This window comes from Balaenoptera ricei, chromosome 2, assembly GCF_028023285.1.
Source record: "Balaenoptera ricei isolate mBalRic1 chromosome 2, mBalRic1.hap2, whole genome shotgun sequence".
NCBI classification, from domain to species: Eukaryota; Metazoa; Chordata; class Mammalia; order Artiodactyla; family Balaenopteridae; genus Balaenoptera; species Balaenoptera ricei.
This window is the reverse complement of record NC_082640.1, coordinates 37,935,581-37,951,273: the sequence shown is the minus strand read 5'-3', so window position 1 is coordinate 37,951,273 and position 15,693 is coordinate 37,935,581. Positions and strand designations below refer to the sequence as shown.

At 49.3% G+C, this 15,693-nt stretch overlaps 2 protein-coding genes across 2 annotated transcripts in view; both read left to right on the top strand.

Annotated features, from left to right (window-relative positions):
• The window catches only part of GDPGP1 (GDP-D-glucose phosphorylase 1), a 16,784-nt gene extending 15,010 nt beyond the window's left edge, over positions 1 to 1,774 (top strand). The window contains exon 4 of the mRNA XM_059912467.1: positions 421 to 1,774. Coding sequence (XP_059768450.1) covers positions 430 to 1,587 — 1,158 coding nt within the window. The 5' untranslated portion in view covers positions 421 to 429 and the 3' untranslated portion in view covers positions 1,588 to 1,774. The remainder of the gene's footprint in view (positions 1 to 420) is intronic.
• Positions 1,626 to 15,693, top strand: TTLL13 (tubulin tyrosine ligase like 13). Its single transcript, XM_059912468.1, is given in 17 exon segments — positions 1,626 to 1,716; positions 4,623 to 4,890; positions 5,232 to 5,272; positions 6,005 to 6,123; positions 8,018 to 8,148; positions 8,624 to 8,780; positions 9,355 to 9,497; positions 10,124 to 10,210; positions 10,500 to 10,731; positions 11,207 to 11,400; positions 12,845 to 12,911; positions 12,913 to 12,956; positions 12,958 to 13,029; positions 13,528 to 13,708; positions 14,000 to 14,185; positions 14,749 to 15,064; positions 15,437 to 15,693. Coding segments are annotated over 16 exon segments (2,484 nt in total). The 5' UTR covers positions 1,626 to 1,716; positions 4,623 to 4,633.

The window sequence follows — 15,693 nt, the reverse complement described above, 5'->3', positions numbered from 1 at the left end:
GGGATCTTCCCGGACCGGGGCACGAACCCGTGTCCCCTGCATTGGCAGGCGGATTCCTAACCACTGCGCCACCAGGGAAGCCCTGATTTATATTTTTAATTCAGTAAAAACGTATGCTAATCTGCAGGTGATAATTATAAGTGATTTCTGTGTTTACAAAATATTTTACCAGAGGCATATATTACTTTTCTAATCAGAGCAAAAAGTAAAGGTTATTTGAAAATAAAAATAAGAGAGTTCCCTGGTGGCCTAGTGGTTAGAATTTGGGGCTTTCACTGCCGTGGCCCAGGTTCAGCCCCTGGTCGGGGAACTGATATCCCGCCAGCTGTGTGGCACGGCCAAATAAATAAATAAATAATAAAAATAAAATCTTTGGAAATGGGATAGCATCATGTATTTTTCACCTTATGATTGTTTCAGGTCAGCCCCATGGCTATTCCACATGGTTCAAATGAAACTTCCTATTTGCTACCTCCAAACAAGGAGGACTGGGGAGGGCACGGCATTCCTGACTTTGTCTATGGGCAGAAGGAACTCGTGCCAAAAGGGATTCAGTGGCCAAGGAACGGACCCAGCCTTCTGGACACTCTGCCACTGTCTCGCTTTGACTCTGCCCTCTGCTTGGCTTGGAGGCAGCGAATGGAGCTGGGGCTGTTCCGCTACTGTCTGGGGGAGCTGCAGACCCAAACTCTCCCTGGTGCCGTGGGTTTTGTGGCTCAGCTGAATGTGGAACGAGGTGTGCAAAGAAGGAGCCCCCAGAACATCAGGAGCGTGAGGCAGGCGTTTGACCCTGAACAGTTTAACTTCAACCAGATCCGGCCAGGAGAAGTCCTCTTCCGCTTGCACCGGGAGCCCGATCTCCCCAGTGCTCTCCAGCAAGACGACATCCTTGTGGTGATCAATGTCAGCCCCTTGGAGTGGGGCCACGTGCTGCTGGTGCCCGAGCCCGCCCGAGGGCTCCCCCAGCGCCTGCTGCCAGGGGCACTGCAGGCCGGGGTTGAAGCTGTGCTGCTGAGCTCACACCCAGGCTTCCGAGTCGGCTTCAACAGCCTGGGCGGCCTGGCCTCAGTGAACCACCTCCACCTGCATGGCTATTACCTGGCCCACAGACTGCCTGTGGAGGGGGCCCCAAGCGAACCCCTGGATCCTGGGGGCCGTCTGCACCTGCTCCAGGCCCTCCCAGCTCCTGGCTTCCTCTTTTACACAAGCGGGCCAGGGCCCGACTTGGAAGCCTTGGTAAGCAGGGTATGTCGGGCCACTGACTATCTGACTGACCACGAGATTGCACATAACTTGTTTGTGACCCGGGGGGCTCCACCTGGAAAGACATCATCTTCCTCAGCCCTCACAGGGGTCCGAGTAATTCTTTGGGCCCGGAAGTCCAGCTTTGGGATAAAGGAAGGCGAGGCCTTCAATGTTGCCCTCTGTGAGCTGGCCGGGCACCTCCCTGTCAAAACGTCCCAGGACTTCAGCAGCCTGACAGAGGCTGCGGCTCTGGCCGTCATCCGGGACTGTCTGCTGCCCCCAGCCCAGGCAGGAGAGGTGCAGGCAGCACTGGTGGCCTTGATAGCCAAGGAGGAGCAGTAATCCTTCCAGAAGTATTTATTTTGTAACCGATCTAAGTCTCTTTCCGGAAGGCTGTCCATCATGGTCATGTGGGCACTTTCATGAATGCCTTCTCACCTGTCTCAGCCTAAGGGGAAGGATAAAGAACTGGTAAGTGGTCTCTTTAAGGAGGAGGAACCTTGGAATAAATCGAATGAATGAGCCCTCATGGATGTATCTGCTGCTTTTCAACTTTCTTCTTAGATAAGCCTCAGGGATGTCAAACCTATTGTTAAGAAGAGAGTGTGTGCAAGAGTTAACACACTCCTGACTTGTATATGCCAACTTTTCTCTTCCTTTCTTATCAAATCTTAGCAAAGTGATAGTTTATCACTTCCTCTGTTCTTGCCTCTCTGCCTGTTCTCCCTTTGCCCACCACTGAGTTGTATTTCTTCATCCTGCCCCTACATATGTCCCCTCCATCCATATGCCCTATTTATAGCACATTCTTCGCCTACCTGGCCACCTTGAATTTTCCTTCAGCCCCAAAGCTGAGCTGAGTGTTCTTCACATACATCATTTCATGTGAAAACAAGGTGTCCTCACAACTTGAAAGTTGCAGGTCCTCTTATTAACCCCATTTAACAGAGGAAGATACGGAGGCTGACAGAGATTTAGTAATTTGTCCAAGGTCAGATGGCTCAAAAGTACTGGAGTCAGGACTGCAACACAGGCAGTCAGACACCTGAAGCTGAGCTGGGGCTGTGCACGTGTGACTGCCATGTTAATAAAGTCTCATTGAGATGAAGCAGAATATGCATCACAACCCATTTCATAAGAAAATAAGTTTAACATTTAAATTCCTATAAACAATTTTTGGTCATCCTCATGTTTTGGGCACATTGCAGTAATTTCAGCTTAATGCCTCTTTGTGCAAGCCTTTGCAAATATGGGCTCCAATAACATCACTTTATTTTGCTCGCTCACTCTCTGAAGGGAGTGCAGATGACTATTAGAGCAAAGTGGACTTTGTGTGTCGAAGGTGATGAGTTCAAATACCAGGATTTCCCCAGTTTTTCCTTAGGATTAATGTTTAGAGGAAAGCCTTCTCTGGCCCCAAATAAGTTTTTCCACAAAAAGTAAAAGTCAAATAGGTTTTCTTTATGGTGGTACTTCTTAGCCACGTATACTTTGTGAATCGTCAAGAAGGGGATTTATGGAAGCTTTTTCTGAGCTTGAATATGGAACACTTAGGAGACCCTTTGTATCCAGAGCCCTGGGCTTTGAGCACAGTAGGTAAGTAAGAAGGGACAGTCCAGCTCAGGGCCTCTCTACGGCTTTGCTTGCTTTTTGTGTGTTTGTTTTCTTTTTTGATGGAGGGTCTCTTGTACTAAGGGGTTTTGGACTTGATCTAATGGGAAACCTTGAAGAGTTTTAAATTGGGGAGTAGCAAATATGCATTTTAGGGCGAATACTTAAGCTGCAGTGGATGGATGGATGAAGGAAGGAAGAATAGAATAAGGGAATCCAATTAAGAGGCTGCTTAATGGTGGCAATTCAGGCAAGAAATGATGATGGTTCAGGTACTATAACAGTGCCTGAAACGTTAAATATTTGTCGAAAGAGTGAGAAAAATGTGCGTCATGAAAGGCAAGGGACTCCAAAGCATTTCAAGGAGGGAGTAATAGAGTATCATACACTGAAGGGAGGTCAAGAAATCTATGAATCGGAAAATGTACATGTCTTTTTAGAGGAGCAAAATTTTTTAAGTGTCCTTTAGATTTAGGCACATGGGATAATCTTAAAAGTGACAAATTGGGCGGAGTTTGGTGGAAGTGGCAATCAGAGGTAAAGTGGATGGACATCAGGAAAAGATGGCGACAGTAAAGGAGCAGTCTGATGAGCACCTCCAGGGCACGTGTGATAATCACGGCCGTCCCTCCCAAGTGCTGGGACTGCGCTAGACATGGTTACTAAAAACACTGAAGGAAGGCAAGCAGGTATCCCTCCCGAACACTGAGTTGGCCAAATTCCGGGAGCTTGGCCCGCGGGTTCAGGAAAGGGTTGGGGTGGAGCTCGTGCGAACTGGCGTGAAAGCGGGAGGACTAAAAGTCCTATCACGCATCGGGTCAGTTGCCGCAAGAATCCTGTCGGGCGCTCGATTGCGCTTCCTACTGCAGCCCGGGGGCAAACGTCTCAGGCACCCGCCCAAGATGGCCTCTGCTGGCGCCCAAGTGGGTGTGGTTCTAGGAAAGGCCCCGCCCCAAAACGCTTCTCCAATGGGGGCCGCCCTCGTGTCCATGGCGACGGCGGCGGCGGCTGCCTGCTTGCTTAAGGCGGCGCCGCCGGGATCTCCAAGATAGGTGTGAACCCCGGGTGCAGGAGGGAGCGGGCCCCCCTCGCGATCGCCGGGGACAACCATTCCTGTGGAACAAGGAGGCGGTCCCGGAGGCCCAGCAACGCCCGGGAAGGAGCAGGAGCCGGCCGAAGGGCGGTCGTGAGCGACCAGCTGAGTCCAGCACCAGGCCGATAGGGGCGGACCCGGCAGCCCCTCCGCTCTCGGAACCTGGGGTGGGCAGTGTCCGCCGGGGGCTTCCCCTCCGCTGTCAGAGCCCAGGGGGTCTTGGCCATTGGGTGCCTGACCCCAGTGTGTCTGTAAGGAGAAACTGAATCATGGGACAGGGAAAAGGCTGGCATAGGCGACCTTTGGTCTTCAGCTCTATTTTTCAAAGTGAAGTTCCCCCCAGCACCCCCAGCCATCCCCCATAACATTCAAGAACAAAAAAGCTATGGTCATGGTCCCTGCCAACTCAGTTCCGCTCCTGCATGCACCCCAGAGTATTGTATGGAGTGATCTTGGATAATTGGGACTTGTCAGCGAATCTAACATCTCATAGGCATCCCACGGACCCCATTACCTGTTTGGAAACATCCCATTCTGTAGTGAGACTGCTCTGTTCTGAAGGAGCAGCAACATTCCCTTATAACACCACGAAGGTCCTTGGGTGGATTCCTGCCGGCCTTCCTGGGCCTGGAGGGAAGTCATATACATTTCACTCCCACCCCTCTCTCCTCAGAATCTAAGAGGATGGAGCCAAGTACCCGTAAGACCAGTGAATCAGAGGAAGACTATGGTGAAGAAGAGGAATCCGAGGAGTGTGTTAAAGGGGAAGCTACCATCCCTTCTAACCCTTCTCAGCAGGCACTCTCAAAGGCTGACTGTAATGTATTTAGGAATGGAGTTCCTTTATCCATTGTAGCCAAGAAAATACCAAAGAAAATCATAACCCCAGCTGACCCAGATGAATTAGAAGTTGGGAGGAGAAAGAGAAGGTGGAAACACAGGTAACCGTTCCCTGGACCCCCTCACTTGCCCAGCTCCAGAGAGTAGCCCTCTGCCCTTCAGCAGTCAGGCTGGGATCCAAAGTCTTCCCTTTAGCCTAGGAAAGGGAACAGGAAATACAGGAGATCATTAGGCTTTTTGTACAACAAAAACAAAATTCAGAATCTCGGTCTGGCTTAGTTTAGAATTTCAGCACGTTTATATCATCCTGGTCTTTGCTGTAAGTGGCTTCTAGAGAAAATGAATTGCACTGTTAATCTGTTGGGTGTCTCTTCTTCTGGGTGCCTGGCAGCCCAGGGTCCTTCTCTCCTTCTGCCTGATTTCTGCTATTCCTCCATTCCAGACCCCTGGCCATCAATCTGACCAACTGCAAGTATGAGAGTGGTAAGCACCCAGCTCGTCACTCACACCACTTGGCATAAGAGGACATTTAGGGCTGCGGCTTTCACTCTGGAGACGGTCTCCCCAATCTGCTCCCAGCCCCTGGATCTTGTTAGGCTGACCTATAACCTGTACTGAGCCCCCTGGCTCAGCTACCAGTAGCTGACACATCACTGTTCCAGTTAGTCTCAGCGGTAGAGTAGGAATCTCCAGTTAGCTAACAAAAAAAAATGACAAAAATCACCATCCCTCCCCGCCCCACACCCCAGATTTTACCAGAGATGAGATGAGACCAGGCTAAAACTGTTTTTTCAAGGCAGCTTTTGAGGTGGCTTCAGCAATTAAAAAAAAAAGAATCACCAGCTAGGTTAGTCATTTCTTCCTCCCCTCATCCCCACTGGCATCTGTGCTACGGGTGCCCCGAAGTGTGAGGCGCCAGTGTGACCCCTTCCAAGGGTCAGCTCTGCAGGCCAGAAACCATCCTAATTGAGAGGACTGACAGGAACAGGGATCCAGTCTCTAGTTTTCTGTCAAATTTTGGAAGGGCCCTGACAGCCTCATGAACTTGGAATTGTCGCAATGGTAACTAAACTGAGGTAAGCAGAGCTGAGGTAAGAACTACCTCCTTCTTCATCCCGCTCTCTGGTCAGGTCTGTTCCTTACCCAACCCAGCTACAGTCCCAAGGTTTGCTGCCAGTGCCCAGGCTGGCTCCACTGACCTCCCTCTCTCCACAGTGCATCGGGCAGCCCAAATGTGTGGCCTGAAGGAGGTGGGGGAGGACAAAGAGTGGACTGTGTACTGGACAGACTGCTCTGTCTCACTGGAATGAGTCATGGACATGAAGAGGTTTCAGGTACAACCTCCAGACCCAAGATCCTAAAGGAACTATGCCCCAGAATGACTACTCCTACCCTTGCACCCAGGCACCCGAGGCTGCCTTTCTTGGTGGCTATACCCCTGTGCAGAGCAGGAAAGGCCATGGCCAGGGGCTTCTGCACCAATGGAAATATTCTCCTCGTGGGTCTCGTAGGGAACTTCTGTTATCTGAAGGAAGTGTCTGCTGGGCACATCCTATCTCAATATATGCTGCTTGCCTGGAAGCAAGCTCAGCTGGTCCCTCCAGGGCAGGTGAGCCTATCTTAGGGGGAAGACTGGGAGCTTCAGAGCTAACAGTAGAGCCAGCTGAATGATCCAGCCTTCTAAGCAGCTTAGCCTAGCACTCCACATCCATTAAGAGTCAGTGTGGGGTCCTGCAGGGCAGCAAGAAAGTCAGGAAAGATGGACCAGGGTCCACAAGAAGATATTACTTCTTTTTTTTTTAAATAAATTTATTAATTTATTATTTATTTTTGGCTGCATTGGGTCTTTGTTTCTTCGCCCCTTGGAGGGAGGGGGGCTGGGGGGACTACTTTACATTGCGGTTGCGCGGGCTTCTCATTGCAGTGGCTTCTCTTGCTGCGGAGCACGGGCTCTAGGCGCGCGGGCTTCAGTAGTTGTGGCTCGCAGGCTCTAGGCGCGCGGGCTTCAGTAGTTGCGGCTCGCAGGCTCTAGGCGCGCGGGCTTCAGTAGTTGCGGCTCACGGGCTCTAGAGCGCAGGCTCAGTAGTTGTGGCGCGCGGGCTTAGTTGCTCTGCCGCATGTGGGATCTTCCCCGACCAGGGCTTGAACCCGTGTCCCCTGCACTGGCAGGCGGATTCTTAACCACTGCGCCACCAGGGAAGCCCCAGCTTTTACTTCTTCATGGTATTTTTATTATCCTCTAATTGGGTCTTTGTGGTGGTTAGCAATAAAATAATTTAAAAGTGTCTGTAGGCTTATTTTGAGGGAAGCCAAGCAGGGAGCTGAGACTATCACCTATCCCACGAATTATGGGAGAAGAGCAAGAGCGAGAGACTGCTAGAAGCGCTTAAAAAGCCCCTAAGAAGGGGCATGCAGAGAGCAGTTGTGAGATGAGGGTAACAATAACAGCATTTATTGAGGTCGGACACTGTTAAGTGCTTTTACATTCTCACCTCATTACATCCTCAAAAAGATACCCTTATGTTTTTGTTTCGTTTTGTTTTTTTGGCTTCGGCCACAGCTTGTGGGATCTTAGTTGCCCGACCAGGGATCGAACCCGTGCCCCCTGCAGTGAAAGCACCAAGTCCTAACCACTGGACCGCCAGGGAATTCCCAAAAGATATCCTTATGTTAAGGACACTAAGGCTCAGAAATACTCAGTTCACACAGCTCATACGGGGAAAAACCAGAGAGCACTGAACCTCCCAGCCCTGAGGGCCAGAGCAGCGGGGGTTTCCAGCAGGCCACCCTGGCAACGCTTTGCCCTCTGAGAGTGCCACTGCCGTGCATTCCCTGGGGCTGCTCCTTAGTTTCCTTTCTCTTTGGGGAAATGTTTTCTCATTTGCTTTGTGTTATTCCGCACCAGTTATTCCTATAGGGCTAGTCCCCGGTAGTCTGAGGGATGTTATAAGGTGGCTAGAAGGCCCAAGGTCCTGGCTAGCCCTTCTCACCGCCCCTCATTTGCTAACCTTGCTGTGTATGTGTGTTTTGGGGAGAGGCCAAGTGGCAGTTTCTCACCTGCCTTAGGGAACCTTCCTTTTCTCCCTTGGGGACTTGGTGCAGTGTTTACCTCCACTGTGACTTCTCCCTTGACCTCCCCAGTCCTTCTCCACTGCTATCTGGAATGTTCAGGCCCCAGGAACTGCCCCTTACTCTGGGCGATAGTATAACCAACTGGCTCTGTTTCAGAAAATCAACCACTTCCCTGGCATGACAGAAATCTGCCACAAAGATCTGCTGGCTCAGAACCTCAACTGCATGCAGAAACTCTGTCCTACTGAGTGCAACATCTTCCTGTGCACCTGGTGCCTCCCTGCAGAGTGAGTGAGCCTGGCTCCCCAGGTTGAGATTCTGGGGGAGGAAAGGGTTCGCCATCTCAGTTCCCACCAGACTCTGGCTCTGGGACCTAGAATGTCTCAGGGGGACGGAAGTAGAAGGGAAGTTTTAGCTGAAAAGAAAAGAGACAGTTAAAGAAAAGTAGGTCTCAAAATATTATGTATAAAATAAACTACAAGGATATATTGTACAACACAGGGAATAGAGCCAATATTTTAAAGTAACTATAAATAGTGTATAACCTTTAAAAATTGTGAATAACTATATTGTACACCTGAAACTTATATAATGTTGTACCTCAACTATATAATTTGTAAAAAAAAAGAAAAAGAGAAAAGTAGGTGTGAGACTGAGTACTCCAGGAAGAGCAGGGATTGGACAGCAGGAAGAACTCCCCAGGGTCCTGGTTCAGCCATCATGCACAGAAACCCTCTGACCACCACCCTCCTCTGCATATAGCTATGGGGACTTCCAGTCCTATGTTCATCAGCGAAAAACCCGCACTTATATCTGTAAGCCAGACAGGGGCTGTCAGGGACGTGGCATCTTCATCACCCGAAATCCATGGGAGATCAAGCCAGGAGAATATATGATCTGCCAGCAATACATCTCCAAGGTGAAGGGTGCCTCAGGACCACCAGGTCCCTCTGCCAGCACTGGGTGCCTCATCTCCCCCAAAGCCAGGGAGGAAGACAGTTTTAGGCTCCTATCCTTCCTGCCATCCTTGTTATCTGGGAGGTAGCATGGGCCATGGTTCAGAGCCAACCTGCTCTGAACCTGAGTTTCTCTACTTTCTAGATGTGTGATCTTGGGCAAATTTCTAACTTTTTCCATGCCTCAGTTTCCTCATCTGTTAACGGGCATAAAAACAGTAACTACCTTATATGGTTACAGTGAAAAAAAAATTTTTTTTTGGTTACTGTGAAAATTAAATGAGTTATTATGTATTTGAAGCGCTTACAACACTTTATGGTACATAGTAAGTACTTCAAAAGTACAGTCGGCCCTCCCTCCATATCTGCAGATGTGGAACCCGTGGATATGGAGGGCTGACACCATTTTATACAATGGACTTGAGCATCTGTGGAGTTTGGTATCCATGGGGGGTGGGGGTCCTGGATCCAGTCTCCTGCAGATACTGAGGGACCACTGTATCATTACTTTTCCCTGGTGGGTTTGCATGCTCTCAGCCCTTCCTCATTGATGGCTTCAAGTTTGACATGTGAATCTATGTCCTGATCACATCCTGTGACCCTCTTCGGACCTTCATGTATGAGGAGGGTCTGGCCCGCTTTGCCACCATGCCCTATGTGGAGCCCAGCCACAGCAACCTGGTAAGAGGCCAGCTGGGGAACTTGCCTGGCAGTCCAGTGTTTAAGACTTCGCCTTCCAATGCAGGGGGTGTGGGTTTGATCCGTGGTCCGGGAGCTAAGATCCCACATGCCTCCTGGCCAGAAAACCAAAATGTAAAACAGAAGCAATATTGTAACAAATTCAATAGAGACTTTAAAAAATGGTCCACATCAAAAAGAAAAAAAAAAAAAATTCTTTAGAAAAAAAAAAAAAATTCTAAAAAAAAAAAAGAAAAGAGGCCAGCCAGCAGCACTAGGGTGCAGGGCAGCACCCTCTTCTCTTCCACTGCCACGAGTGCTGAGGTTCTGTGGAGAAACCAGGTAGAGGGTCTTGTCACGCAGCTAGCTTGTCACACATGAACAAGGGGTGAAGCCTGGAGCGCCTTGGCACCTGGCTGGAAGGACAGCATTCAGGGGGTGCTGACTGCGGAGAAGCCATGCCTGCAGGAAGGGCACGCCCCTTCCCCAGGAGCTTACAGGACAGTCCTCCGTGAAGAGGGACAGGAGATGAGCCATCCAGGGGAGGGGTAGGTAATCAGAAGGCAACGAAGGGCTGGAGAGAAGAACTGCATGGAAGTAGCCTGACCACAGGGCCACTCTCTTCCTGGGATGACATCTGCAAGCATCTGGCCAACTATGCCGTCAACAAACACAATGAGAATTTTGTCCGGAATGATGCTGTGGGCAGTAAGAGGTATGCCCTACTCTGTTTTCTCCTCTTTCTCTGCCCTTTAGCCCCACAGTCTCAGCAGAGCTGAGTTGGCCCTTGGGAGGTTGAGCTGGCTCAACCTTTATAGACCCCTGTCTTGTGCCTGACCACCAAGTGCAGCCCCAAACCCCACCCTATAATTAAACCCTGCTCCAAGCTGGTGGCAACCCCTTAAAGCACAAGGAACCTAGGCATGGAATTAGGATTAGTGTTAGGGAGCTTCCTGTCTGCAGCCCGGCCCCACTGGTCTTCCTCTGAGCACTGGGCCTCACAGGAAGCCGTCAACACTCAACGCCTGGCTGCAAGAGCACAGCTACGACCCCCGACAGCTGTGGGGAGACACTGAGGACATCATCATCAAAGCCATCATCTCAGCACATTCTGTTCTTCACCACAGCTACCGAACCTGTCTTCCCCAGTATCTGAGTGGAGGTACATGTGCCTGTTTTGAGATCCTCGGTTTTGACATCTTGTTGGACCACAAGCTGAAACCCTGGCTGCTGGAGGTGAGGATTATCTCCCAGGCTTTGCAAAACCAAGGTCTGCCCCTGAACAGGTCACCTGGGATAGGAGTGTACTCAGGTGGTAGAACACAGAATGGAGGATGCAGAGGCACTAGGGTGGATAGGATCTAGCAGAAGGTGTAAGACATTTGCACTTTTGACCTGCTAAATCCAATCTTGGTGGTCTCTGGCCTCCACCATAGGAACCCAGGTTTTGGATCCCAAAAGTTCCTCATGTAAGCCTTGCCTTTAAGGACACTATAGCTATAGAGTCAGGCTGTCTGATTTGCTCTCACCAGCCTACGCACTGGAGGGATCTCTGGCAGAGTCCTGTGGCCTTGGAAGTCAGAACATCCAGCTTCCTTGGCTGAGGCCACTGGAGGGGGGTGTCTCTCCTAGAACCTCCAGCTGGGCCTGCAAGAATCATGATGTGCTCAGGTGGTCTAGGAAGGGAATGGATAATGACTCCTCCCGGCAGGTAAACCACTCTCCAAGCTTCACCACTGACTCACACCTTGATCAAGAAGTGAAGGATGCACTTCTCTGTGATGCCATGACCCTTGTCAACCTCCGGGGCTGTGACAAAAGAAAGGTGATAGAAGAGGATAAGCGGCGAGTCAAGAAGCGGCTTCTCCAGTGCCACCAACAGCCAAGAGAAGCCAGGGGCCCCAGGTGTTTGACGTGTGTTTAGTTGTGTAACTTACCTTCTTTCGTTATTACTTTCCTGAGAGTAAAAGTCCTTCTCTAGATGGAGAAGGCAGTCTGGGGCTGATTAGCTATTAAAAACATTTTTTTTGGCATCGATAATACACCACATATCATAGATAAGTGATGCATTATCTATGCAAATTCCAAAGACATGGTGAATAGTCTCTCTCCTACCCTCCTCCTCCAGCTACTCAGTTTTCCTCCCTGGAGCCAATCAATGTTCCCTGGGTCATGTGTATACTTTCACAAACATTTAATGCACATATATACATGTATTTATATAAATTGTTTTTCTCCCTTTACCCAGACAATAGCATAACTTTCACACTGTCTGTACCCTACTTACCAATGCATTTTAGAGCTATTTCCTATTAGTATGTAAGGAACTTTATGGGGTTTGTTCTTTTTTTTAAATTTATTTTCAACAAATCTCCTCTAGAAACCATTACCTAAGAAGGTTTATAATTATGAAACAGAGAAAACAGTTTAGTCATTCAATAATAGGTTATTGTTTAAATCAGTATTGTTTACCCACTGTTGTTTTCATTGTAAGATGGGTTACAAACATGGTAATGTGTTGCTGATACTCAATTATAATTTGTTAATGATAATAAAAATGAACTTGAGTAGAGCGAGGATTATTCCTGTAACAGCATCACTTTTCACCACTTGCATTGCGATATGCAGGCCAGTGTGTATCTGATTTGCCATGATATCCTGAGGACCTGGCACACAATAGGCACTCAAATGTCTGTGTGAATGAAGGTGAAGTATAACTGTAAATACCCTAGGTATTTCCATGAGACTGGACTGTGCACATGTCTTTCAATGAGGGAAAAAGGTTGAAAACTACTGGACTTAAAAAACAGTACAATCATAGAATCAGAATACTAGGCAGCCATTTAAAAATGTTATATGATCCCATTTTCATCTAAAACAAAGAAGGAAGGGAAGGAAGGAATAAAGAAAGAACAAAGTAATGAGTGGCAAAGCCAGGGTTCAAACTCAGTAAGTCCTGCCCTACAGTCCATGCTCATAGCCAATATGCTTATTTCACAGTAAGATTAGAGGTTTTTATCTTCTTTTTGCTCTTCTAAATTTTCTGTAATTAACATATACTACTCTATAATCAGAAACCTAAAAGACTATGATAACTTGGAGTGCTAGTTTACAAGTGGACACCATTGCACTTAAGATGAAAACCAGATTTCTGAAAGTCAAGCCTATTTTCATAGCTACACACAGGTGGGACTGGCCACAGATGGGCTTGGCAGCTTTTTGCCACATGGGCGGGGCCAGAAAGGCCATGAAGCTAGCAGCAGGTTCTCAAAGCCTCAGCCAGCCTTCCTCTCCCTACTGAACATTCTCACAGTCCTTCCTTGACTCACCCTGAGCTTGGTTTCAACAGGCGAGAACAAACTGTGTCATCCCATGCAGCAATGCTGGACCAGGAACGCTATGAGGATTCCCACCTGGGGGGGATACTGGCGGTTCTACCCTGGGCCTGACACGGAGAAGTACGCCCTTCTTCAAGCACAACGGCTCCCTCTTCCGGGAGACTGCTGCTTCCAAGGCCAGAGAGGAGTGTGCCAGGTACTTTGCCCTACATTCTCCTCTGTCCACCTGGGTGGGGGCAAATCCTGAAGCTGAATTGCTCCTCAGCAGGGTGGAGAGGAAGCCAGACACTTGAGGAAAGAGGAATGGAGTTACAAATTCTATCAAACTTTTTTTTAATCTTTAAAAAATTTTTTTAAATTGAAGTATAGTTAATTACAAAGCTGAGACTTCCCTGCGCCCCCCCCCCCCGCTTTTTTTGGCTGCGCCGTGTGGCTTGTGGGATCTTCCCCGACCAGGGATTGAACCCAGGTCCTCGGCAGTGAAAGCGCCGAGTCCTAACCACTGGACCGCCAGGGAACTCCTTCTATCAGACTCGTAACGACTGAGTTTAGTAGGTTTCCCCATCTTCCGTCTCCTTCCTCTCCCATCAGTCCCCCAAACAGATCAATTTCCTACTCTTCCCCCATCCCCATTTTCCCTCACCCCCTTTCTAACACAATTTCTCCAGTATCTGAAGCTGCTGTGTCTTGTCAGGCAGCAACTAGAAGAGATCCGCCTTAAGCAGGAACAGCAGGAGACCTCAGGCAATAAGAGGCGAAAGGAAAACAAGGACCAGAACCAGGGTGAATCAGGAAGGGAGAAGAGCCAATCCAGGGCCCGGCTCAGGGGCCTTTCCACCCACTTGGCTTATAGGAACCGGAACCGGGAGAAAGAGGTGTCAGGGGTTTTGCAGCTCTTGCTTTTCTGCAGGAAAATGGGTTGGGACTACGAGAGAAGGGAATCTCTGCTGTCCTCTCCTCCTCTTGTACGAGAGATGAGTTCCTAATCAGTACGTTGAATCTGACCTTTTGGAACAGGAGGTGAGAAAGTGGATAGCAAAGGGAACCTTCCACCAAGGCCAGGGAAGGTACGGAGGTAGAGTGGGCAGGAGTCTTGCAGCCATCCTTGTTGATGACTGGGGACTCATCCTTGGAGATCCTGCATTCATCTCTCATGTACCTTGTAGCTGCTACCAGTACACCTGGACACTATGCAGCCGCAAGAAATTGTGGAAGAGGAGGAGCTGGAGCGGATGAAGGCCCTGCTACAAAGGGAAAATCTCATCAGAAGTCTGGGTATCGTAGAGCAGATCACCCGCATGCTGTACCCCAGCCACCGGGGCCAGAAAAAACTTCATGAGTATCGGATGAGGGTCCCTGCACAGCCTCTCATAGAACAAGGGAACAAGGGCTCTACCGCACATGGTGGTGGCCACAGCCAAGGAGGCTAATGTGATGGTGTCTGGCAGTGGAGCCTGGGAAAGCAGTGTATGCTGGGCCTTGGGAAAGGGTCTGTTGGTTGCTTTTGCATGTGTTCCGAAGCTCCCTTGTTTCTAGTAATGACATCCAGCCAAGAGCAGTCTCACTTACAAGAGACTTGTTCTCTATATTCCTATCTTGCAATAACCCCAAACTCATGACTGACAACAAGGCCATCACCCTCAGCGGCTTCTGTGTAATCTCTCCCTAGCACTGCCAGTGCTGTGGCTCTAACGGGACATAAATAAATGATCTTTGGCCAACAAAACAGCTACCAAGTTCACTATTCCCTGGGCTAGTAGCAAACCTGTTGGGTCCTCTGTTTTTGTTGAATCCCAAAGGAGTAACTGGTTAAATAGTGGGCATGGCCTAGAAGAGATTTTTCTTGTCTTATTTTCTTCCACCACACCATCCAGCCTCACAAGAAATGTGGTAAGGGGCTGCTCTTCTCCTCTAGGCTAGATTTCACCAGGACGGGCTGGGCAGTCAAGAACTGCAATGTGTGAATCTGGTCCCATTGGTCCTCCTGAGAAGGGCCGCCAAAGAGCAGGGTCCTCATTTCCTGCATCCAGTTCGGCCCCATGAATTGATCCCCAGGATGTTAGGGCCACTGCCAAGCATGAATGCTGCAATTCCATATCATTCCTGGTGCCATCTGCAGCCCAAGAATGTCAACTGGATGAGAGATCTAGCAGACATCAGCCCCTGTTCATTGTCAATGAAGACATGTGGAAGGCGCTATTTTTCCAGCGCCAGAATCAGGCTCACTAGCCGTTAAGTATGCAAAACTAGCTTTGGTCACTCTGACCTGTATAAAGTCCCACTAGCAAATATTACAGCTGGGATGCTCCCAAAATATTATTTGGCACTTCCAGCAGTGTGGGGATGGAGGAGGTAGTGGACCCATTTATTTACCTCCTTCTGTGTACTAAACCCTGGTGATAGACATGGCAGAAATACGTCCAACAAATGTAACAGGGATATGGACAAGTAAACACACCAATTACAATACAATGTGGTAAAGATGCTGGAGGGAAGCATGAGATGCCAATCCTCTGTGTTGGTAATTGGGCAACAGTTGGGAAAGAGGTGAGCAAATCTCTTCTGTGAATACCAACTTAGGGGGACCCATGTTTCCACTGCAGAAGGCCAAACCAGCAGAAGGCTAGAAGCCATAAACCGAGCCCTGGCAGGATCAGTGCCACCCTTTTTAACCCCAAGCTAGGGCTATCTTCTGCAACGGGAAAGAGTGGTAAGTGGCTCATGGACTGAATGCACCTTGCCTTCCATGCTAGACTCTGAACACAGAGCAGCCGAGGCCTGGCATCTCACTCTCTGCCCTACCTCTGCACCCCTGCTGCAGCATACCCCTGCACTCCTCGACATCAGGCACCAGAGGTAA